The sequence below is a fragment of the Vicugna pacos genome, chromosome 8 (genome assembly GCF_048564905.1).
Source record: "Vicugna pacos chromosome 8, VicPac4, whole genome shotgun sequence".
Classification (NCBI taxonomy): Eukaryota; Metazoa; Chordata; class Mammalia; order Artiodactyla; family Camelidae; genus Vicugna; species Vicugna pacos.
Genome location: NC_132994.1, coordinates 7934082 through 7960875, shown reverse-complemented (window position 1 = coordinate 7960875; position 26794 = coordinate 7934082). Strand labels below are relative to the sequence as shown.

The 26794-nt window shown below is 34.6% G+C and overlaps 1 protein-coding gene and 1 non-coding gene across 6 annotated transcripts in view; one reads left to right on the top strand and one right to left on the bottom strand.

Annotated features, from left to right (window-relative positions):
• PHF3 (PHD finger protein 3) overlaps positions 1 to 26794 on the top strand; it is a 71718-nt gene that overhangs the window by 9631 nt on the left and 35293 nt on the right. For 2 of the 5 annotated variants that reach the window (XM_072965504.1, XM_072965505.1), the window contains exon 2: positions 2904 to 3080. The exons of 1 other annotated variant lie outside the window; for it this stretch is intronic. In XM_072965504.1, the coding sequence (XP_072821605.1) occupies positions 2978 to 3080 (103 nt within the window). In that variant the 5' untranslated portion in view covers positions 2904 to 2977. Of the gene's footprint in view, positions 1 to 2811; positions 3081 to 26794 lie in introns of all 5 variants that reach the window. 2 more of the 5 variants (XM_072965502.1, XM_072965503.1) reach the window with 1 other exon arrangement.
• LOC116279689 (U6 spliceosomal RNA) lies at positions 5909 to 6015 on the bottom strand. Its single transcript, XR_004188991.1, has one exon. It is a non-coding gene; the product is annotated as a U6 spliceosomal RNA (small nuclear RNA).

Sequence of the window (26794 nt, the reverse complement as noted above, 5' to 3'; positions counted from 1 at the left end):
TAAAGGAATTGTTAAAGAAATGTAATTTTGTTATACCAGTCTTTCTCGACATCTGACCGTGAATGCTTTTATCCTGATCTGCTTATTTAAATCCCAGGGAAACACACTGTATAATAAGTCATACTAGTTCGGGGGTGGAAAACCCCCAAAACTGGAAAGTTAGTTTACCCATCTTATTTACAATATGCTGTACTTTCTTTTTTAAACTGATCTTTAAAGATTAAATATTGTCTAACTTTGAGATTAAAAATCTGCCACAGGCTCTGAAGACACTCTTTAGTAAGAGTTTGGGTGGTTCACTAATAGAACCATTGAAGAAAATATTTTGCTCATTTAGATGGCTATTTTGAATGGATTGATCGTCTGTATGGATAGCTTTGTGATTTCAAGCTGTGTAACTGCAGCTTCTGAATGTTTTGCGTGTCCCCACCACTTGAAAGCACACAGTCAGAAGTTGTGCAGCAGAAAGACTGACCCCAGGAGTTTGTAGAATTTACCAGACTTGTATTGCTGTGGGAACGAGTGGGTGTGTTGTCAGTAGATTCAGCATACCATTTTTAAAAAGCGAAGTTAACCATTGTTCCTAGAGCTGGAGGTGCCTTTTTCCCTTTGTTTTATCTGGGATACAACTCTGCAGTGGGGGTGGTTTTGGCTTGTGGTAAACTTTGGATTCTGGCATATTCAGATAAACAAATTTGTTAGTAGTTCTAGCTACTTAATTCTATAAACATTTAGTGACAGTTCTGTAAATTATTTTTAATTACCAGAAATTTATTACACTAAATTTCTTTGGAACCTAAAAACATTAGGGGAAGTATTGGTGATGTATGATAATTGAGCCTTTCTTAGGCAGAGGTCAGATAGCTTTAGGGAATTAAAACTTATCCTGACTTTCCGTCAGCATTGTAGCTTACAGTTTTCTCAATGTTATAGAGAACACATGTAAGATAATCAGCCAGTCAAATAGTTAACATTTTATTTCAGTGCTTTATTAATATTTCAATATAAATAAGTTGCAGAATTTGAGGAGATACTGAAATCCTGTATTTAGAAGAGGATTTACTTTTGTGAGAGTGAGATCATTTTCTTTCCTTTTCTTCAAATTTTAGATTGAGTTACAGCAAACTACATCCATTTAAAATGAACAGATTGATGAATTTTGGTGGCTATGTACAGTCACAAAACTGCTACCACAGTCAAGATTTAGGACATTTTTATCATTCTCCAAAGTAACTTGTTCCTTTGCAGTTGATCCCTCTGTTATCCAAAGCCCCAGGCAACTATTGAGTTGTTGAAAAATTATGAAAAATGTTTTTAAAGAAGAATCTTTAGTGAGTCAAATCTAGTCAATTCCTAGCTTCATAGCTTGGTGTGAAAGGGTCAGAGTTATGGCCATGGTCTGTGGAGCCTTGAAACCTGGGTCTGACTCTTCGGCTTTGTTTTGTGACTTTTGAGAAGACATTTAAATTATTTAGATACATTCTGTTTACAAAACTAGGATAGAAGTGCCATCTATTATTTTTAAGTGCTAGCTTCTTTTTTATTTATTTGGCAGGGGGAGGTAATTAGGCTTATTTATTTATTTAATGGAGTTACTGCGGATTGAACCCAGGACCTCATGCATGCTGAGCATGCACTCTACACTTGAGCTATACCCTCTGCCCCCACATCTATTGTTATTGGGGATGAATTAAAAATGCAGGTAAAGTATTTAGTGGCATATAATATATACCCAGTAAAATGCAGAGTATCTTTGAACTTCCTCTAATCTCATTTTTATAGTGGAGGAATTCAAGGATGGGAAATTTTGATAGCTTTGGAGCTTATCTAAAAATCCTTGGAATTTTGGAACCCAGCACCTTCTGGGTTAATTAGTGGAATTTTCCAGCTCACTGAATATTACTAGATTTCATTTTGTTCACTCTTCCCTACCCCTGCCCCCAAATTACATTGGTTCAGTTTTCTCTGTAACCAGTAGTAATTCAACTTTTGATAATTGAGATTCCTCCAGAGCATGAAATGCCCTTTGCTGAGCAGTGCCTCGTGTGCAGGTATAGTTTAAATAGGAGACTAGCTTGATACCTGTATAGACACCACATAACTCACCGAAGGACATTTAGATCTCTAATATATCATTTTCTTGTTATTTATCTCATTTTATCTTAGAAGGAGTTTTCCCCAGAATACGTGTATGTGCACGTCTGTGCCTATGTGTATGTAATTTTTTGAGTTTTGATTCACTGGGTTTAGTTAATAGTTTCTTTCCATTTTTTCCTCTTACCTCTACAAAAAAAAAAAACCTTTTTGTCTATCTTATCTTTAAATAATTCAAATGCGTTGTAAATAAAACAAGGGTATTTTACAGTTTTAATAGGTATGGGACAATAAGTGATTTGATTTTAGCTCTTTTATATGGATTCATTGTAAAGGCAGTGTCTGAGTTTTAATTTATGAAAAGATTATGGTTAAAACATACGGTTTTTATGGTTTTAAGCCATGTAATTCTTTCAAATGTATCACATTAATGGACCATATATACATAGTTTTTTTTTCCCCTAAAAGTGAATTAAGTAAGCATTTAATAGGATCTCTGGTAAAATGAATTTCTACATGCGTGGTGAAGAAACAATATCAAGCAGAGATTTTGTTCCACATGTCCAAATGTATATTCTGAAAACAGTGAGGATTTTTTTAACAATTCAGAAATACCTAAGTGTGTTCATAGACTCAAAACTATTAAAATAATTTGGTTTTAGGTGATTATCGATTGATAGCTTTATTTCTTATGGTATTTTTTTTGTCTTTCTATAGGGCTGAAAGACACACAGAAGTCTTCATGGATATAGTTGATACATTTAATCATTTAATTCCTACTGAACACTTAGATGATGCCCTATTTCTAGGATCCAACCTGGAGAATGAAGTCTGTGAGGATTTTAGTACAAGTCAAAATGTCTTAGAGGACTCGCTGAAGAACATGCTCAGCGATAAGGATCCTATGCTAGGATCTGCAAGTAACCAGTTCTGTTTGCCTGTTTTGGATAGCAATGATCCCAATTTCCAGATGCCTTGTTCAACAGGTAATTCTTACTTTTTTTTTTTTTTTTAGTCTGCAATTTAAAATAAAAAGAATTTTTAGCAGTTTTTTTTTGTTTGTTTTTTTTGTTTCTTTCTTTTTTTTTTTTTTTTTTTTTTTGGATGAGGGTAGTGACTTTAGGCTTCTTTCCTTTGACCTTAGAGCTCCTTTCCTAGGCATCAGAATTAGAATTTAAACTGAATTTTCTTCCAAGGAATGTGGAATTATCTTCGAGGATATTATGGATATAGATGGGGTAGCCCTATAATTTATCATCCAAAGTGGGTTAGTTTTCAAGAATTACAGGGGCTCTTGTCACTAATTACATCATGACAACAGGTATGAATTGGGGACACCCCCCCCGACAGCAAATAGGGATTTGCCTCACCAATTGGGACATGATGTCATCTTATCCTAGGCCTATTGGAGTCAAGGGGAATGGCTGAATTGACTTTTCTCAGTGCCCCTCCCACCCCTTCAAATTTAACATATTGTGTGCTGCCATTTCAGATCTTTTTAGTATTTTGTACCTGTATCTCAAAGAAAAAGAACTCTAGACCTGTGCTGTCCAGTGTAGCAACCATATAACTGTTAATCACCTGAAATGAGCCTGATCCTAATTGAGATGTGCAATAAAATACACATTTGATTTTAAAGATTCAGTATGGAAAAAAAATGTAAAATAGTTCACCAAGTTTATTAAATGTAGATTACATGTTGCAGTATTTTGGGTATTTTTAGTTAAATAAAATATTTTATTAAAGTTAATTTCACCGGTTTTCTTTTTACCTGTTTTTAAGTGGCTACTTGAAAATTTAAAATTACATATATGGTTTACATTGTATTTCCATTGGACAGCGCTGGTCTAGGACCTGTAGTTGAAGTAACTAAAAGATAGTAACTTTTAGAGGATAGTAACTTGCTCTTTGTAGGGCTAATCTAATTCTTCATAAGAAACTACTTCAGAGATACGTTAATATGTAGGAAAAATATGTAGATTTTCCTTTATAAAGCAAAGAAAATAGTACAGTAAACTTTGGGGCAGTTAGCTATTGTGTAAGCTGAAATTAGACAAAGGAAAATCAGCTCCACATGGAGCAGTGAGGCTTTCCTTCTCTGTTCCCTAGAGTAGTTCAGGCTTACGTTGGTGATGGTCTGCTTTTCAGTGACTAGACTTCTGCACTGCAGTTTTTCAGTATTTTTCATTTCATTTGAATATTTTCTACCTAGTATTTTGATATAATAATATGTCAAATTTGGATTAGGTGGCCTGCTGTTCATCCATAAATTTGTCAGATTACTCTGCCTGAAGATCTCAACACTTTGGCTTTTAGGAATCTTCATTTTAACAGCTTTTTAATACTGAAGTCTTTTGAATTGCTTACTAATAATAGTGTATCTCTGAATTATATACAGTGTGTTGTGTTATCACATAGGTTACATTGTTTTTGTTGTATTCTTAAATGTTTTAAAGTTTTTAAAATTTTGTTTTATGTATGCATTGTTCCTGTGTCAGTACAATATATAATTATTGTGAAGCACTTAGGACACTGGTTATATGCAGTTTCACAGTTTAGTCTAAATTCAGGAACACCATTTGTTGACTACTGTGTGCTTGTTACTGGAAATAACCCTCAAGGATGTTATATGGGGCCTTGAATTGCCAAATGTATCATCCTCTTAGACTTTCTTACTTATAGCGTTCCAGCTCCTTAGTAATACTAGTATTCTTACTTGCTGTCTTTTTTTTGTTTTTTGTTTTCAATTGATTTCTATTGATAGGAAAAGATTTTTTTTCTTAATATGAAAAGTCTCTTCAGTTTTGGTGAACATTTCTTCTGCTAATAGGAGACTTACAACATCTATATTGAAGTACTTAAATATTTTTGAGGTATAATTAATTAACACTTGTTTATGATTTCATTATTTTGTAAACTTTAACATTGTAAGAACTTAAAAGTAGAAATATTTTTTAAGTTTTCCTGTTTTAGATTTGTTTGCTACAATTATTTATCTTGATTATAAAGCAGAACTGTTTGTATTAATGTATGTGGTATGTGTATATGTATATACATATAACATACATACACATTTTTAAGATATGTAAGGGAATATGTAGGAGACTTAAAATTATAAAACTCTTTATAGGATTCTTTAGATTTTATCATGCCATCTGGCAAGGGGTTTATCTTGATTGTTTCAGAGTTCCTGTTGCCCTTTGGGACATTTGGTTTAGTAAAAGGCCTATGTATTTTTTAATAATAGCAAAATGGAAAACGTTAAAGTTAAAAAAATTGTTTTGTAGTGATTTTAGATTTAAGAGAGAGTTGTACAGAAGAAATTTTATTGTAAACTATTTAGTGAAAACTCTGTATGGACAACTTTTATAACTTTCAGCTTCAACTTTTTGGAAAAATACAAAAACAGTGTAATTCTTACCCAGATGTTTGTACCTGACTCTATAGGTTTTTACTGGTTGTCTTAACTGAAGCTTAGCAGGGAAATGACCCTGTTTGTATTCCTCAGGCCGTTGAATGCTATAGATTATGGTTATTTTGGAACCTTGGTTTTAACAGTGTGAAGGGTAGCAAACAAAATAACTGTTGTCTTGTTCTTGCTGAACGAGGTTAGTTTGTAGTTGTTTAAGACCAGTTTTTTGTTAACGCAGTTGAATGTCTTGAGAGAAATCATGGAGGAGCATTAACAACTATAAAAATAGGAAAGAAGCATGGAAGATCACTTTTAGTGCTCTGTCAGATGCATAGAAGTTAGGATGCTAATTGTTTCATTTTCAGAGATAACCAGTAGATTTCTTTTCTTTTTTTTTAAAAAAAAAATACGGAACGCTTCACGAATTTGCGTGTCATCCTTGCGCAGGGACCATGCTAATCTTCTCTGTATCGTTCCAATTTTAGTATATGTGCTGCCGAAGCGAGCACACCAGTAGATTTCTGATGCTTTTTTTGAGTGCTTTGAACTCCTTAAAGTATTTCTTTATGTAAGTGCAGTGTTTGCATATGGTTTTTAGATTCGCCCAGTAATATTTTTTGTTAAATATTTGGGAAATGTTTGATCTTGGTTAACAAACCAATTATTGGTATTCTTAAAAAAAAATCCTGTCATCCTTAAAATAAAAATGTTTTCCCAAGTAATAGATTCAAGATACTGACTATATTGTTTATATATACCATGTGAGGAATGTATTCAGAGTCTTTGAAATGGTATTCAAATAACTGGCATTGTCAGCGTCAAAGAAATGTTAATTTTATCTCTTACTTTGTGGACAACTTTGTGCCCTTTTACATAGACAGCTATGATTCATAAGTGTGAAACAAATCTTGTATTTATGAACCATTTCTTTGCATGGTATATTGAAAAGAAGTTTTCAGTGGCTGTAATTTGATTTGTTTCCTTAATACTAGGCAGACAGACACACTGTAAATATGGGTATTCAGAGCAGCCTTTCATTCAGCTAGCACTTGGAGCTAGTGCACCCTTCAGTGGAACCAAGACATCCTTTCCAGGCTACATCGTGGCTTACAAAATCCTCATTCACTAAATTAAACAAAAAATCCTTCCTGCAGCGTGGTTTTTGAAGGTTAAACACATAAAAAGTCATAGAATTCAGTATTTTACATATTTTGCAAGAGTTGGTTCATATTGTGTACTTCAGTCTTTTTTCAAGTGTAGAGAAGAATTCCTGCTAGCATGCATATGTGACAGTTGCTTTCCTATCAGGAATGCTGTTGATAATATATGACATCACGTAGCACTGGGTTTAATGAAAATTTTAGCTTGTGCTGCTTTCCTTCTGAGCAAAGTATTGTTAATACATATTAAGACTAGTTTAGCAAGCTTCTCAGCAATAGTGGTATTGGGTCCTTTTCTTAGCACACAGATTTCTTTCAGTCATAGCTCTGTAGTTTGGGATTCAGTCATTAGAGGCAGAAATCATCTGTGTAATATTGAAAAAACTATACTGTACCTTCTCTGAAAAGATGTTTGATGTCCTTTTGCATCACTGAGATTTGTTTAAAAGGTATTTACAAGTTTTTATGGCTTCATTTTTCTCTTAGACATTTCTGATCAGGACTTTGAATTTAGCGTTAACTGTTCCAATAAAATGTAGTTGTCAGATATTAATTACTGTTTTTCTTATTTGTACTTTATTTGTGGGGACAGCAAACTCTGTGCAAATTTATTACACCTGTGGATCAAACTACACATACACATTTATTACAAATTTGCACTAGGGTCTTTTTTCCCACTATTTTTATTATTCTGAGTCATCATTTTTTTTTTAACTTCTGTGCTTCAGTGAACCTCTTGCACCACTAATCTTATTTTTGAGTTGCATTTGACCAAGAAAACACAAATTTAGTACATATAAAGTAGTCATGCAAATGAGATGAAAATATATTGGTTAAGACAAAGTGTATACTCTTTCTGGTGGGGGGTGGTAGTTAGGTGGATTGATTGGAGGTACTGGAGATTGAACCCAGGACCTTGTGCATGCTAGTCATGCACTCTAACGCTGAGTTATATCCTCCCCCAAGACGAAGTGTATACTCTTAATTGAATGTTAGAGAAGAATAACTGATCAGCCTTGTAAGAACATGCATAGCCTTTAAGAATAAAACTTCATTTCTGTAAGATTGATGATTAAATATTTCAAGTTATATTTAGAGTGCTCTAAATGAAAGGTACGTAGAGAAGAGAATGAACAGAAGAGAGAGGCAAATACCTTGTGGAATAAGTGGAGAAGAGAAAATGCTGGAAGGTGGAAAGAGTAGGACATAACAGCAGGCGTAGATGCTTGAAAGTTTGTCACATTGGCAAAAGATTTGACTTTTTTATGGACAATGGAAAAGAGCTGGATCCAATAGGTAGCAGTTAGAGGGAGGCAGAGTTTGATTAAAAGGGAGAACTTGGAGTTATAGAATAATAGATTCCCCAGGGAATTTCATCGGGGATTTAGGTATCATGTAGTTGTTTCCATTAGGTGACCTCTTATGGTCAGTGTCCTCCCAGAGTCCTTTGTCATTGTCTGTTCCAACATAGTGTCTGTATTATTTCTTCTTTATTAGAAATTAGATTATGTTTACTTTAATCCTAAATCTTATTTGTAGGCTTGATATATTTCTTTGCTTCTTTAAATTATTTAAAATATAACTTTAAACGTATAATGATAGCTACATTTATTGAGCATCTTTCATTGGTCTTAATTCTCTGTTTCTTGCCAGCTCATTTCTAATGCTTTATATTCAGTTTAGACATTTTAAATTGTTCTTCTCAAACAGATATTTTTCGTTAATCATTGCCGCAAGCCATCCTTAGTATCAAAATAAAAGAACTGAACTCTGAGATAAAACAAATAAGCCCTTTAACACAACAATAAAATACCACTTTCTAAACTCAGAAAATGCAGAGGTAGGGAATTTTTGGCCCAAGGCCAGGGCTTTCCAGTGTATGGTTTTAGTTTGTGTATTTTATTGCTGTTCCCTGTTTTACCTTTGCTTGATTCAGTTGACTTTTGCTTACCTTAGCTTGGCATGATATAAAGCAGAGCATATTTTAATTTTACTTTGCCTTGACTAAGCATTTACTCTTCTGTGTTTTAAATCTAAAATGTGAAGTAAAATTAATCATGTCATCATCACTGTGTCCCTAATAGTGGTTTCTTCTTTTCACCTATTACTTAAAATTCACTCTGTATGATTATTTTTTAACTTGCAATTCTGTGCTGTTGTAACAAGTTGCCTTTTCCATGGTCTTGGGCATACTCTGGGTTTTATTGAATCTACCTTTTTCCCCTGGGGATCTGCCTCCCAGGGCGCTCTGTCATTGTCCTGTTCCTGTGTTTGCCATTCTCCAGGGCTGTGGTACCTCTGTCATCCCTGAGCTTCGCCGCCCTCCTTGAGTGGAGCTCCTGTTTTCCTGTATTTCACTTTTTTCTTTCTCTTAGCCCTCTTTACTTAATGACATTCTTAGTAACTTTCTAATAATGTTACACTTAATTAATATTTGCCTTTATATAGAAAACAAGATTGAATATCACCTTTTCTTAAAAATTTAAGTCCTTGTTTCTTAGCTTTTCGTTACCTGGTGTAGCTGGTGGATTGTGTCCCTGGCTTTTGTGTGAGACTTGTTGCATTGTTAGGTGCTCTTTCCTGCACCCCCACTTCAGGGTCTTCTCCTTATCTTTTGGTATTTAGTCTTTGATTTAGTTTTGCTGGCATGTGGTGGGACTTTTCAGTTTGGAGAGTGATCCCTTCAGTTCTGGGAGATTTTCTTGTGTTTTATCTGCGGACTCCTAGTAGATGCTAGCCCTTCTGGATTAATTGCCCAAGTTTCTTACCGCTTTCTTGCATCTTTACCATCGTTTTCTTTTATGTCTGTTTAGAGATTTGCTGTCATATTTTCCATCTCTTTGAATATTTAGTTTTGACAATCAGTATTTCTAAGAACTCTTTATTCATACCATTTTGAAATAGTATTCTGTTGTCATAGGTACATGTAAGAGTCTCTTTATAGTCTGAATTAGTTTTTCTGTTTGTTTATTTTGATGTTTCTCATAGTGTTGTAAACTTTCCTCAAGTCTCTGATTCTTTTTGGTTGGTTGGTGTTTAAAATGGGAGGAGATAGGAAATTTATGTCAAGTTTTGCTGTGAGATAAGTGGGCTTTAACCAGATACCCTGTGGTTATTTTGGGGAACCTTTAAATGCCAGAGTGAGAGGTGCCTTATCAACAGGAGGTAGTACGGTCTTGTTTCCTCCGGCTTGTTCATCCAATTTCAGTTTAATGTTAAGAAAAGATTTTCTTGCTTGAAATTCAGTTCTTCGCTGTAGGCATTACTGGGTGCTGAAGTCAGGGAAAGGATGAAGTTGACCTCTCAGTATTTAGTCCTTAAATTAATTCCTTATTTCTTGTTCAGCTCAATATCAGTGCCTCTTCTGTCATTCCATTTAATTAACACATAATAGATGTAAAATTTCTGATCCCCAATGATTAATTCTTAGTTTTGGATTTCAGAATCCTGTGTATTGCTGTCTTGCCTTTGTCCATGTTGAATTATACCTGTTTATTTCTTCCGTGATCAGTTTGCATTTGTTCTCCTCTGTTCAGGATTTCTTAACCTATTAGTGATATTAATCTCATTGCTGGTTTTTTAGTAATAAAGCTGCTAACAGATATCTTAGAGTTTGCAACCATATTAGTCAAGTTTTCCGGGGAACAGAACCAATAGGATGTGTGTGTGTGTGTGTGTGTGTGTGTGTGTGTGTGTATGTGTATAGTATATTCAGATATACTATTTATGTATATAGATTGAATGAAATTGGTTTGAGAAACTGGTTTATGTGATTGTAGAGGCTAGCCAGTCCATAATTTGCAGGGTAGGCTGGTAGACTGGAGACGCATGGAAGAATTGGTGTTGCAGCTTAAGTCTGAAGGCAGTGTGGAGACAGAATTCCCTCTTACTTGGGGGGATCTCCATCTTTTTTCTCTTGAGACCTCAACTGATTTGATGAGGCCCCCCACATTATGGAGAATAATCTACTTTACTCAAAGTTTGCTGGTTTAAATGTTAATCTCACATGAAAAATACCATCACAGTAACATTTAGTAAATATCTGAGTACTGTGGTATAACCAAGTTGGCTTTCACAACATTTTACTAAATATCTGAGTACTGTGGCATTTTACTAAATATCTAAGTACTGTGGCATAACCAAGTTGGCTTTCAGAACATGATAAATTTTTCAGAACGTGGTATTTTTTGAGTTGTTTTAATTAGTTTATATATGTTGTCATGAAACTAATGTATCAGGTACTGTCTAAATGTACTTTGTCAGCATTATCTTATTAACTCCTCACAAAAACCTTAAGAGCTGTAGATAACTATTATTAATCCCATTTTATAGCTGAATAAACTGAGGTTTTGAAAGTATTTAAGTAATTTCCCAAGTTCACTAATAAGTAGACTCATGGTACTTGGACTGGAATAGATTCTCAGTATTCTCCCCTTGAGTACATGAATATTCAAAGATCTTAAGGTCACGGCTAAGTTCTGTTTTTAAGTGAACAAAGGATATAGCAGGAGATATTCAGTAAAATTTTTAACTGGAAAAAAGAAAAAGAAAACACAAGGAGAGGAGAAAAGTAGAGTCATGTAATGAGGCCAGAAGTTAAGACAGTAAATACAGTGCTTGCTACAGGTGAGGCACAACTCAGATTTCTAGCAGTTATGGAAGAGGAAAATATTTCCAAGCTGAAAAATTTGTGTCCTTAAGGTAAAAACAAATCCAGTGCCCAGGAAAAAGAAAACTATTTGTGATATTAAAACTAAAAAGAAATTTCATCCACAGTTCTGTTGTGGTATGATATAATAAAAGAAAAATTTTAACAACATACTTTCAATGAACATAGGATTTTTTCTAACTGTATCCCTTAATATAGATCTCAGTACAAGCAGTGTTATAGGGACTAATATAAGGGTGTGATCCAATCGCAAGTTAGATTTTAGGTTATTTTTCAAACGACCTGCCTTGGATGTCATTTCTTACACCAGATTTCTAAATGTATTGTTGTGGAGGTGAGTTACGTTACACAGTCTGAGAACTGCTGGGAATGCAATTAACACCCACCCCTCTTTTCTTTGCCAGTTAAGTGTATGGGCAAACTTTATAAATAAACAAGGCTGTGGAGGGATTATGAAAATTTAAAGGCTCTGATGGGAGCATCTGTTTAAATAGAAGGCTGCTCTGCCCTCCCTGGGTAGAGGAAGACAGAGCCAAGATTTTCCTCAGAAAATTATTTTGGGATCCTCTGTAATGCATAAATGGACAGGAGAAGCCTAATATCAGATATAAATGAAGATCATTTTGGCATAGGTAATTTTTGTTTTGTAGCCCACAGTTAAAGTGGAACTTGTTGAGTAGAATTTGTAGATTTCTTTTTTTTTTTTTTTTTTGTTCCAATTGGCTATTCTTTCAGTTTTCTTCCAGTCATGACAGGATTGCAGAATCCCTTGTTGACGTTTTCACCGTAGCACTGCCTGGATTCCTTTGAAACTCTTCAGGCTTGTGCTTTCGTCTTCTACCCCTTATACTTCTGTCTCTTCCTTACCTATTTTATTTGTGTAAGTTGGAGTCAGTTCTGAAAAGAGTTTCAAACTGGAGCTACATATTGCTGTCCTATGTCATCTCTTCTTCCCTAAAATACTGCCTTTCCCTCATTTTGATCTTTTATTGTAGACTTTTAATGATGTCTCTAAGTACATCTTGAATGACCAATTAGTTACTAAATGCATACTGACATAGCAAAGAGATAAATTGTCATGGGATGATTAATTAGAAGTGTACTAATGCAGAGGAATCCAAAATGATGACATTGTCTAATAAACATAATTGATCTGATTCCTTTAGTCTGGTAAGGCTGTTTTCCTGTAACTAGAGTCTTAAGATTAGGATGAGAGCATTTTACCACTTGGTTTGCACAATTCCAGTGAGTACCAGTTAGAGAATACAGTGTGAATGATGCTCCTTTCAGTGGACAGCAGCCTGGGATAGTTTAATGGAGTGAACTTCAATTTACATTTAGAAATTTTAATTTAAAATGATGTCTGATAGTTACATTGTGATAATTTAAGCAGTTTTACAGTTTCTTAAATAGGAGGAATGACACATCTGACAAATGTCATTGTAAGACTACTGGTTTGAAAAACTCTTCTGAAACTTGGTTTCTGTCTGTGATTACTGGGCTGCCGCTTCCCGGGGGTGCTGGTGCACTCCAGTTGCAAGAAAAGTGAAAACTGTCTTTTTGAGTCAGAAAGGCAAGGTATTTTTTGTCTCTTGCCAGAAAAAAAAGTATAATCTGGTAATTTTACCTCTTTTGTAAAAGTCTAGAAATATTTTCATTACTTAAAATGTAGAGTTCATAAAATATGGGTGGTAACAATATTTTGAAGAGAATACACATCCGATTTTAAAGCCATCTTAAGTTGTATTAAAATACAATTTAAAATACAAGAACATAACAGGCATAAGTCAGTTCTGAAGATGTGTAAATGTGAATTTACTTTTCTCTTTAAAAAGGTTAGGAATGGTCATATTTTCAGATTAGCTTTCACATGCTTTGTAAACCGATAACTCTGTTGATTTTGAATAATGGAATGAACCGGACCTCTTAGTCCTGGTTTTGTGCCAAGGTGTGAAAGACAAGTGTTTTTAAACACCCTTATCCTACAACATTTCGAAAACATGGATGATCTTAATACTTTATTTTCTGAATTCTCTCACCTTTCTACCCCTTCCTTTCTTCCCAACTGAATTCCTTTCAACGTCATTCTTCATCTGCAAACATTTTTTTTCCTCCAGAATTAACTGCTCACTCTATCTATGACCAAAGTTTATTTTTATACCTTGTCTGTGATCTTAGCTCAGAATTTAAGCAAGGTTATCCATCACATTATTATAAACATGATTGATAACTCTAACAGTTCCAGAACTGTTTGCATTATTAAATGTTTTCTAATGCAGGTGATGTTGCAGTTATTCAAGATTTGTACATTTTACATAGTAGAGTAAAAAAGTTTTATGGTACTCTTTGTGGATAATGGGTAATATTCTTTGGGCAGAAAGGCTAAACTTCTATGACTTTGCAATTTAAAAGACTAGGCTTCTTAATTTGATGATTGTTTAATGTGGTACCAACTGATTGAATATTCTTATTTCTCATAGAGTATTGTTGTACACTAGATGTGTGACAGTTGATATTTAGCTTATTTATTAATCAACATAAATGGCATATGAACAGCTTTTAAATTTTTAAAATAATTCTGTTCTGCAATTTAAATATAATTTTGGTATTAAAAAAGTAAGGATCCTTGAGCAAATGCTTTTTGACCTTGGTTTTGATCTTCTATTCCTTTGGGTTTAATTATAACCCCATAATTTTTATTCTTACATTTTTTTCCCCATCAGGCAGAAAAATAAATAAAAAATCTCTAAGCTCTTTACTTTGCTATCTTTTGAGGATATTGAGCAAAAAGGAATTCAGATAAAAGAGCTTCATCCGCAGTTCTTAGGAGAACTCGACAAGGCTGTTTGGCTGACTTTTAGTGGCCCAGGAGAGAGATTAGCTTGGTTAAGGGCCTTACCCCTGGCCCACTTCTCCCTGTTCTAGAGATTATTACACCTCCAGCCAAAGGAGTTGAATTTCATAATTCCTTGGCAGTGGTAGATCCCTGTTATTAAAGAATTAGAAAAGTCTAGTTAGCGGGTTTTCCCAAATCACAGACCTAAGCATCCTCAGCCTCCTTGCTGATGCAGAAATGTTTTACCTGTTCAGGGCTCTCTGTTCTTTTCCTTGTCTGTTGCTGTTTCGGATTTGGCTTTCATGTTCTCTTTGTGAGTCCCTGGATCATCTTGATAAAAAAAAGTTTGACCTTTTGGTCTAGGGTTAGATTCAGCTGGGAGTGACAGAAAATTCCAAATAACAGTGGTAAAAGGATACTTAATTAATGTCTGTTATGTAATACATACAATAGATATTTTAAATACGGGCTATAGATAACATAAATGATACTTATACTTTAAAAATTGCTAATTAAAATCATCAGCTGTACAAGAATGTTTTTTGGAGTGCAGTATGATGGAATTATTTATTTTTGAAAATTTTGTCATTCTAATTACAAAACATTCTGTTAGAATGTTCTATTTGATTCTAAGTTGAGTTTATTAATGTGTACACATAAGAGTTTTTATAGGTGCCACATTTCGTTTTTAGTCACAAATTATATAACAATAGAAACATTTTTAAACGGCTGTTTGCTTAGCCCAGTTTTCTTTTAGAAAAGCAGTTTTTTTCTTACTCATTACAAAAGTATTACTTTTATCTAGACGAGACAGATTAAGGGTGCTTATTTTTTCATATGACGTATCATTTACAGCTGCTTTACAGTAAAAAAGAAAAAGCCAACGTGTTTGTATCACTTGTCTTATTTGTAAAACATTTGTCTCATTTTGTGTAAGAAAGAAAAGTGTAACTCACCCTTAGCATAACAGTTCTTAAGGACTTTGTTATGATTAATGGAGAACTTCAGTGAGTTACGAAGATTTAAATAGTTGTTTCCCATTTCATTAAAATTATTGTACACAGTCTACTGTTTATAAAGGTTTTTTTTTTTAATATGAGAAGAACTATTTTGACATTGTGAAACCATGCAAAATGTTGAAGGCAAACAGATGGCATTAAAGGTGTCAACTCCTCCATCTTGCGAAATTGTCATTCCTCTCAGGATCTTTCTCTTTAGATAATTGTGACTGACATAAATCCAGTAAAGATATTATTATCAGTTTCATTAAATATTGATAAAGTTTAATTTTTTAGTTTTTAGGTAACAATATACAAAGTAATATTTTCTTCCTGGACACAGATTGATTATGCACCCTTTAGGTATATATACATCCTTAGGAGACCACCTGTTCACTATATACTTAAAGTCTAATGGAAGCTGCTGTAAGGATGTCTATTGAAAATGGGATTTTATTTAAAGGCAGTACTTTTAAAATATATAATGGCCATTTTTTCATATTTTTTGCTGGTTTGCTAAATGCCTGACAAACTGACTTTTAAGCTTCATTAAAATCGGAGAACTCCTGGTACAGTGTAAATATTTGTAACTCATTCTGGGTACTGACATTATCCTTGACTTCATCTTATTTCTTACCCATAGTTTTCTTTTGCTTGCTTTTTGTTTCTTTTAAAATATTACCTTATATTGTGTATCTTTTTTAAGTCCACTTTAAATCTGTTTTGGAACAAAACGGTCTGTAAATCAAAAAATGCTGTGTAGATACCTGACCAAGGAATATACTTTATTTTGAGCTTTTTTTTCTCTAAAAATTCAACTTTGTTGTTTGAAAACTTAAAACATACTGAAACAAAGAATGGTAGGATATACACCCGTTTACCCATCACCAATATTCAGCTATTCATGTTTTGCTGTGTTTGCTGCATCCATTTATCAATTTACCAGTTCATCCAATCCTTCTACCTAATTAGTTTAACTTCTTCATCATGTATCTCCCAAAAAAGGATTTTTACATAACAATGCCATAACCACACCTAAAAAAGAAAGTTTCCAAAAATCTAATAACACACCTAAAAAAAAAAGTTTTCTGAAATCTAATACCTGTCTATTTTCAAATTTGCCATTTGTCCCCAACATACCGTTTTCATTTGGTTTGATCAAATTGAGATGCAGTCAAGGATCTAGTATTGGCTTTAATTTCTGAGGCCTCCCACCCCTTTATCAGAGGATACTGACTTTTTGAAGAGATTTTGAAGAGATTCTTAAGATTGTCCCAGGTTTTGGGATATTTACTTATTTATTTGGTGTGTGTGCATGCTGTCAGTTGGCTTGTTCTATTTCTTTAATTTCCTATAAATTGGAAGTTAGGTTTAAAATAAGCTTGATTAGATTCAGGTTAAACATATTTTGGCAGGACTCCTTCATGGGTGAAAACTATGTAGTTAATATTACATCACATTAGAAGTCTTAACAATATTTGGTTTTGATGTTACATTAGATGGCTGGGTTAAGGTGGCAGCAGCCAAAACTCTCCTTCCTAGACACTTGAATTAGCAGGTAATCTGTAGAGGTATAACTTTGCAGCATGGGAATATTTAGTTCCTCGTTAGTATTTAATGGTTTTGTGTACCCATCAATGATACTTTGTGGAGCCAGTTGTAGCAAAGTGATGATTTTCTAATTCTGTCTTTTTTACATTTATTTGTTGGCATTCTTCTGGTGAAGAAAAGTTGTTCCTTTATTACCTGGTTACTCTAAATTACAGTTCCTACTGCGGAGGCAGATTAAAGGGAAGGAATTAACATTTGATTACCAATTTCCAAAGTAAGGAGTTGGTGAAGTGATCACATCCATTGCCAGAAGTGGCAAATTACTTTTTTTTTAGTTTAGTGGCAGATACTATTTCGGTTGTCATAATGAGTTCACGGATTTTAAAAATACATTATGTTACACTTCTTTTTCTTTTTTATGCTTAAATCATCCCAGGTGTAACCTGTGAGATGGAGTACTTTTGAAAGTGTGTGTTGATGTCTAATTGTGTCAGTTTTTATAAGGAGAATGAATACTGCCATTGTTACACAGGCAGAGTGCTTCTCAAAGTACTTACTAATTTCTTTTCTTCATTCTTAGATTAAATATTTAAATTTTGGCCTCAGAACCATATTTTCCTCTTTTATGTGTATAATTGACCCTTGAACAACAAGGGTTTGAACTGTGGGGGTCCACTTACATGTGGATTTTTTCTGTAGTAAATACTTCAGTACTGCATGGCTTGCTTATGTGAATTGGCGGCTGCAGAGGGTTGGCTGTAAGTTATGGGTGGATTTTTGTCTGCACAGAAGGCCACCCCTGACCGCAGAGTTGTTCAAGGGTCATCTGTACAATTTCTTCATGAAAGACTTACTGATACGTAACTTCACAAACAGTGCATCTGATGTCAGTTTGGTTAGCTGATCTGTTGTTAGGGTTTGGTAGAAGGTTTTTCCTAGGTTAAAGATTTAATACTGATAGAGATGCTTTAAGTCAAGTTTGATACACACTGGTCTCAGGAGAGTTGTCAAATAACCTTAACTAATGGACAAGCAATGCTGGTTTAATATAGAAATATTTATGTGATGTTTTGGGAAAATATTTATTTCCCAAGAAATAGGTAATTTTAAAACCATTTTTTAATTTTAACTGTTTTGGATGGCTCATTTTCTAAAATGTATTAGATAGCTCTTCCTTTTTAAAAACGGTATGGTGAAGGGGAGGGTATAGCTCAGTGGTAGAGTGCCTGCCTAGCATGCACAAGGTCCTGGTTCAGTCCCCGGTGCCTCCATTAGAAATAAACAGGCCTAATCCCAGCCCCCCAAAACGAAACAAACTAAAAAAGAAATGGTATGGCAAATGTAATTTAACTTTTAACTTGCTGAAATTGTCTTAGGAAATAAATTACTATCTTTCATTATTAGTGATATCCTTAGGTACTGTTTTAGTAAGTAGGGCTTTTGGTCGCTACATTAATTGGACTTGAGACAAATACACTTGGAAAAAATTTTTTAATGATTTATTTCTCCTTTTTAAAATAATTATTTGAACCTATCAGTGTATCTTTCTCAAATATCTAATATATTCTGTTCATCTAATTGAGAGGCCAGGAAATTGAGATTATTAGAAATATGTGAAATAAAAGTAAGGGGGTGCATACTTAAGAGTAAAGTTGTGTGTATATGTAACATAAGGCAGAAATAAACCTTAGTAAAGCAGTTTTTCTCTGAGGTCTGCTATTTGATTTTCCTTAGAAAGGGGTCTAGAATTAGAATCTTACTAACTAAAATGAACTTGATGAAGGATCACCCAGTCCGCACTGCTCATAGGAGCCCAGAGAGACTACTGAAGATAACAAAGTCTTTACTGACTTCTAAACCTACGTTAATAGAATAGAACGGGGTACATTTTACTATATATGGTTGCTTAAGGCTAAAGATATTAAATATTAATTCATTTATTACTCATTGAGACTCTTAGCTAGGTATATTTAAGTTTATCCAGTATGTTTATGTTTATTAGAAAATCTTACTTTGTTTTCCAAATTGTAACAATTATGTGTTCTGAATTTATTGTAGAGTTGACACTTTATCTATCGTTTTTTAAAAAAATTCAGCTTTATTGAGATATAAGTGACATAAAATTGTAAGATATTTAAAGTGTATGTTGTGGTGGTTTGAAATACATTGTGAAAGGATTTCCCCTATTTAGTTAATTAATACAGCCATCACCTCATATATTCATCTTTTTTGTGTGTGTAAGAATATTTAAGTTCCAATATTTTTGCAAATTTCAGTGATATAATACAGTGGTAGCAACTATAGTCACCATGTTTTACATTAGATCCGCAGACTTTATTCATTTTATAGCTGAAAGTTTGTACCCTTTTACCAACCTCAGCCTCTCCTTATTTCCCTTATTTCCCCCATCCTTATTAGTCACCTTTTTACTCTCTTTTTCTCTAAATTTGACTTTTTTTTCAATTCCATGTATAAGTGATGCATGTAGTATTTGTCTTTCTCTGTCTGGGTTATTTCACTTACCGTAATGCCTGTAGAATCCATCATGTAATACTGAGTGGCAGAATTTCTTTGTCATGTCTGAATAACGTTCCGTTGTGTGTGTATACCACATCTGTGTCCGGTCATCCATTGATTGATTAGGTTGTTTCCGTATCTTGGCTGTTGTGACTAATGCTGCAGTGAAAATGGGAATGCAGATCTCTCTTCCGTATCATGTTTTCATCTCCTTTGGATATATACTCAGGAGTGAAATTGCTGGATTGTATGGTATTTCTGATATTTTGAGGAACTTCTCTTCTGTTTTCCATAGTGACTGCAACAATTTACATTCCCACCAACAGTGCACAAGGGCTCTCTTTTCTCCACATTCTCGCCTACACTTGTTATCTCCTGTCTTTGAAGATAGCCATCCTGACAGGTGTGATGTGGTGCCTCACTGTGGCTTTTCCCCTGGTGATTCGAGGTGTTGAGTACCTTTTCATATACTTGTTGGCCATTTATTTGTATGTCTTTGGAAAAATGCCTCTCCTCGCTCATTTTTTAACTGGACTGTTTGGTTTATTTTTCTGCTGAGTTGTGTGAGTTCTTTATGTATTTTGGATATTAACCTCTTATTAGCTGTATGATATGCAAATATTTTCTCCACCTCTGTTTATTGCCTTTTCACTTTGGTTTAATGGTTTCCTTTGTTGTGCAGAAGCTTTTTAGTTTGATATACTCACTTTGTTTATTTTTGTTGCCTTTCCTTTCGATGTCAAATCCAAAAACTTACTGTCAAGACCAATATCAAGGAGCTTACCGTCTGTTTTCTTCTAGGACTTTTATGGTTTTATGTCTTATGTTCATGTTTAATTCATTTTATGTTAATTTTTGTGTATGGTGTAAGAGAGTGGTCTAGTTTCATTATTTTACATGTAGCTATCCATTTTTCCCAACACAATTTATTGAAGAGACTACTCCCATTGTATGTCCTTGGCTCTGTTGTTGTACATTAATTGACCCTGTATGCATGGATTTATTCCCTGGGCTCTCTGTTCTGTTCCATTCATCTATATTCTGTTTGGATTGCTATAGCTTTGTAATATTTGAAATATTCAAAAGGCTGGCCTCTGCATGCCCTGGAGCATGCTGCTTAGAGAAGTAATAGTTTGAAACAGGGAGCATGATACTTCCAGCTTTGTTCTTCTTAAGACTGCTTTGGCTATTCAGGTCTTTTGTGATTCCATACAACTTAGAACTGTCTGTTCTGTTTCTGTGAAAAATCCATTTAAATATTGTTAGGCATTGCACTGAATCCGTAGATTGCTTTGGGTAATGTTGGGTATTTTAACAACATCAATTCTTCCAATCTCTGAGCATGAAATGTTTTTCCACTTATTTGTATGTTCAGTTTCTTCATCAGTACCTTACAGTTTTCAGAGTACAGATCATTCACCTCCTTTGTTAAATTTATTCCTAGGTATTTTATGCTTTTCGATACAACTAAGGTTATGTCTTCAGTCTGTCTCTAATATACTTGATCAAAGTTCCTTTTAGATAGACTTTATCAGTTGTACTTCTAGATAGGCTTTAATTCTGATGCATATTACCCCCCCGCCCCCCAAAAAAGGCCTACTGCTTGTGTCTTTCTGAGCAGGTAGCTTTTCTGTTGTTGTTTGGTTGTTCCATGTTGGGATACTTCCTTCTAATCTGTGTTTTTAAGCTATCAGCATTCTTAGATACTCTGAGTTTGTAGCAAGGAGTTGATGTACGCTACTGTGATGGAGTTGAGGTTTGTTATTCTGTTTCTTTTGTTTGCTAACGGTAACTTCCCGATTGGAGTCTAGTTTATCAAGGAGGTTCTAATCTCTTGAAATAGAAATTTGAGAACTTTGAATTTTTTGTATACATTGACATATTTGTTCATTCAAGCTGTGCTTAGGACTGAACACCCAGTCCTAAGTATGTTCCAGTTGCTACTCTGAGAATTATGGATATATTAGAAAGCAGTGACAAATTGCTGTCCTCATGGAGTTTATATTCTATTTAATGCTGTATATAACACCATTAAAAACCTTCTTCTGGGCTGCTACAGATTAGGGATGTTAAATGTTTAAGTCTTACTGAAGAATATGTAATCCTCTAAGAACTGTTTGCTTGGCCTCATTTGTCTCTGGTTTTCGCTTATATTTGAGTAAAAGCAAACAAAATGTTATAGAACAAAGTGCTTAGTTAGGACCTAATTCATTCATTGTGAAATTCAATAAATAATGGTAAGGTCCATATTGTAAAAGGGTTAGTCGCATTTTTTTCTACCATTCCTGTCTTATGGTAACATTCTCTTTGAATACATTCCAGGCATCAGCAGCTTACCTCTGATTCCACAATTGTAAGGTATAATGATCTGCTTTGACGAAACATGGTTAGAACTGTTTGTTCATTTAATAAACATTTATTGCATACCCATCATGTGACAGTCTGTTTCCATTGCTGGAGGGTATAGTTGTATTTGAGACAAATAAAGTCCCCTTCCTCGTGGAGCTTGCAGATGGAGTGTAAGGCGATAGAGAATGTCTGGTGGTTTGCTTGGTAGGGGAGACTGTGGTACATTTGAGTTGGGCTTGGTCAGGGCAGGTCTGTGCAGGTTACACTGAGGGTGGCAAGCAGAATGCTTAGAGACATGTAGAGGCCAGCCTTTTGAAGATCCTGGGTTCCTGGATAAGGTAAATACATTCCAAGTAGAGAAATAGCTAAGGAAAAGTATACATTAATTTAAGTGGTGATTAGTCAATCCTTTTGTCAGATTCAAGTAATCTCTTGTTAATAAAGAGTTCTACAGTTGACCCTTGAACAGTGCAGAGTTAGGGATGCCAGCCCTCAGTGCAGTCAGAAATCTGAGGATAACTTACAGCCTGCCTTCTGTATAAGAGGTTTCGTCTTGTCTGCAATCCCTCCATATCTGCAGCTTCACATCCATGTCAATTGACTATGGATCATGTGCTACTATAGTATTTACTATTGAAAAAAATGTACATGTAAGTGGACTCCCAACAGTTTAAACCCATGTTGTTCAAGGGTCAACTGTAGTATCACCTCAGGTTGTGTTTACATGATTACATTTATATTTAGTTTTTCACCCAAGTGAGTCTGTAATTGGTAGAATATGTAAATGAACTGAGATAGTGATTTCCCCATATGCTGTCCCACCAGGAGAGGAAAAAACTAAGAAATAAAAATAAAATGTGAACAACCAAGAAGCAAATCCTTAAGCAACTAAGTACTCCCCAGAACCCCCTAAACACTCAAGTTTGTATTAACAGTGGCCAATGAGTGGCCAAGTGCCTCTTCTTTGTGCTTGTTTTTAGGAGTGTGGTGGAGCTAATTCAGTTGAAAATCAGTTATATTTATTTTGATATTTTCCTTAATTTCATAATAATGTTGCCTGGTTGTTTAAAAAAAAAACTTTGGTACATTTTTAGCCCTTGTAGCCTATAATTTGGTACATATTTAGGTTATTTATGAAATTAGATATTTAGGTATATATGAAACTAGATTTTCATATTCTCTGACTAGGTTTCTATTCTGTTTTCCATGGATGTGATTTGTAGTTACATGATGGAATATCCACTCTGCTTTTTATCATGCTTGGTAGAATTGAAAAGAAGTCTGAAAGAGTACACTCTGTCAAAGTCCTTACAGTTAGAATTTCAGTGTTAACCACACGTCATTTTTTATATTTATTCATTAGTATATTTGTATTGCCTTGTTCTTTTTGCTCTGTTTACAGCAAACTCCTAGAAAGAATTTTAGTGTTCTCTGTCCCCAGTATCTCTCCTCCAGATTCTGATTTTGCTCTCACCAGCTGCACTGGATAGCAGTCAGTCACTCTACCAGATCTGACCTTTGGTTTACCACCCCGGTTATTCTCTTACCTTCTGTTTCTTCCTCTCAGTTTCTTCTGATACTCCTCTTCATCTTCCTGACTTCTAAGCACCAGAGTATCTCAGGGTTCAGAGTTGTTTAATTCAATTCTCAAATATGTGTATTCCAGATACCTTGTTTCCTTCTTTGGATGGCCCTTGGACATTTTAAACTTGCTGTCTTAAGCTGAACTCTTGATAACCTGCTTCCTCGTCCCCGCTTCCTCTTACACCACTTATCCCTACGATCTCCCTCATCTCTGTTAATGACAGCTTCTTTTGAGTTGCTCAGGCAAAAAACTTTGAAGTCACCCTTTACTTACCCTTTTCTTTCATGTTGCTTGTTAAATTGATTAGCAAATCTTTTTGGCTTTATTTTCGGCGTACATTCATCCCGAATCTGGCTACTTGCACATCTGACTGTCTTCAGTTCCACTATGGTTTAGCTATTACCATTTCTCACCTGGATTATCGTGTTAGCCTGTAAGTGGTTTCCCTGCTTCTGCCCTTGGGGATTCTCTATAGTCTGCTCTCAAAAGAGCACCAAGAGTAATCTTTTAAAAATTAGATCGTATTACCCTTGTGTTCACAGTGCTCTGATAACTTCCCATTTCACACAGAGAAGAGCTAAATCCTCATGACCTACAAGACTGACCTTAGTTTGCCCCCGAACCTCTGTATTTATCTACTCTTCTCCCCCTTTTCCCCTAATGTAGCCACATAGACCTGCTCCCATTCTGTTTTCACATCCTAAGCATGCTCCTGCCTCAGGGTCTAGGTGTTTGATTGCCTTCTAACTAGAAAGCCACTCCCTCAACTTGTAGGCTTTTGCTGAAATGTCCATCTCAGCGTTGTCATCTCCATGCTCCTTACTTGCCTACACAGTGTATTCCTTTCTCCAGAAGCTCTTGTGCAGTAAACAACCAGTCCATGTATCTCTGGCTTTCCTTGGCTATTCTGTTAAAATTACAAACCACCGTTTGTTCCGTTCTTCATACTCCCTGTTACTCTTTTCTTCTATTCATATTCATTTCATCTAACATGCTGTATCTTGTTTATTTGTCTCACCCTCGTTGAAATGAAGCTTCTTTGAAACAGTTTTTTAAAAAATTTTTGTTTTATGAAAAACATCAAACAAAGCAGTGAGAATAGTATGAATCTTCATCCACCTGTTACTTAATTTAAGCAGTTAATAGTTGGCTTTTCCATTTATATCCTGTTCACTTCTCCTTATTCCCTCAAAATTATTTTGAAGCATAGCCCAGAAATCATATAATTTCATCTGTAATATTCTAGCATGTATCTCTAAGTTTCTTCAGTTTTTTTTAAAACCACACTAATATTATCCAGCCTAAAACCATTAAAGACAGTTCTTAATATTGCCACATATGCAGTCAGCTTAGTTTCATTTATTTACCCAGTTCCTTCAACCTTTTGTTTTTTTTTTTTACAGTTTGAATTAGAATTGAAATAGGTCAATATATTTATTTGGTTGCTGTGTATCTTTAGTGTATTTCAGTCGGTGTAAATTTCCCCCCTTTATATAAACAAACAAACAAACACGAAACTAGGTCATTTGTTTTGAGAATTCTGTAATAATGTAGGCCAGTGTGTGACAGTAGGTGCTCAATAAATATTTTTGAAAGCATTACCTTAAAGATATATAATTTATGGTATTTTAGGATAGAATTAAAATGTTAAAAGTTTGGGGAATGATTACCATCTCATTTTTGTATTAGCTTGACAGAATCATCTTGCTAATAGGAGAAATTATTTTGGCAGTTGGAAAGGGTTCAAATAAAGGGCATTTGGGGCTGTAGAAAATTGTTTAAAGAAATCTGCCAGGATACACTAACAATGGCTATTGTTATTCAAGATCTTATTATTTGCATATCACGCAGCGTGTAAGAAACTATGATAGTTTATTCAGTTTTCACATCAGCCTTTCAATGAAGGGTGATAATTTCTACATTTTCCCCATGAAGTAATTGAGGTTCAGTGTGAAAGTGGAGGGGAAGTAGGTGCTGAGCATTAATATTTTTGTTAATAAACTGTAGAACTGGAGACAACTCTTAAAAACCATGTGCATGTATAACTTTGATTAAAAAGAAAAGCTTTAAAAAGTAGGATAGTGATACTAATTCTTTCTGCATGGATACGTTTCAAGCTTTTTTTAGGCAGTCACACACGTATTACACATTTTTTAAGGAAAATTCTTTTTAATAAAGGATTTTTAGTGTGAGGTGGATTAGAAAGTGTGAATAAGAAGGACGGGAAATAGATACCTTAGCTCTTCTCTGAAATAAAGCTTTTTGGTGTATGTATTTGGTGTGTGTGAGACTATACAGCTTGGAGAACAGTCTTGCAGGGTGCAGTTCTTTCCCTCATACTTAGAATGCTGAAGTCTCTGAAGATCTGCAGTGAAGACAGTGAAGACAGTTTTAATTTTCTTTAACCTAGTGTCTTTCTTTTAGACTTATTTGATAGAAAACCCCCTTTCTGTGAAATAATAATCAGTTTTTCCCAAAGTATGAAGTTTGGCAAAAGGTGAAATATTTTGCATGCTTAAATGTAGGACTTGAGAAAGTGTTAAATTACAGCAGAAAGGATGGATAATTTAATAGTGTTGGAGTAACTGAAGACAGCATTCAGGAGAAAAATTAACTTAGATTGACACTAGATAATACTAAAATAAGGTAGACAAGGGGAAAAATACTTGATCAAATAGGTAACTCAGAGATTACATAAAGAATTCATATAAATTATTCAGAGGGAAACACATTAGGCCTGAGTAGGAGAGTAGACAAAGCTAAGAAATACAGAAAAGCAGTATATATATCAGGCTTTTTTTTAGCAACTGTGTTTCTTTTAAAAGTGTTTGAAGCTCGGGGGAGGGTATAGCTCAAGTGGTAGAGAGCATGCTTAGCATGCATGAGGTCCTGGGTTCAATCCCCAGTGCCGCCTCTAAATATAAAGTGATGAACCTAATTACCTCTCCCTCCCAAAACAAAACAGAAAAGAATCTAAAACTCAGTGCTAGTGAGTTCTTATTGAAACTTAATATGAAGCTTTTTGAACTGTAAATTGTTTAGAATCTTTACAGAAAGCCATATGATGAGATACTAAAAAATGGTAAAATACATACATTTGCCTTCTTTGACTCAGTAAACCTGTGTTTTAAAATTTATTGTAAGGGAGAAGTTTAAGAGGAAAAAATAGTAGCATTATTTGTATTTTTCAGTTTAGAAACATACCAATAATATCTAAAATGATGTCTTCACCCCCAAATGGCTAATTGTGTGTAATACACAACTTGATGATGTATATTATACTGTAGCCTCTTGGGAATGAATGTGTGAATCATCCATAAAGGAAAGAAGCCTCACTGAAGGGAGACCAGGTAGAGGCTGGGCGGTGGTCTTCTGCAGTGTTATACGAGGAAGCTTTGGGGGCTCTGTTAGGAGGATGTATCTGTGTAATTTCTTATTCTCCTTCAGATCACAAGCCCTGTAAAGTAGATACCTAACCTTTCTTGCTGTGACACTGCAAAGAGATCATGCTCTTTAGTTTTTTTCCCCTCAAGTCTGATGTTTAGTGCCAGTTTTCATAATAGAGTTGAAGTAAGTGTCCTAGAAGTAGTCGAGTTTGACCTTTGCGCTGTGAGCATGAAGCA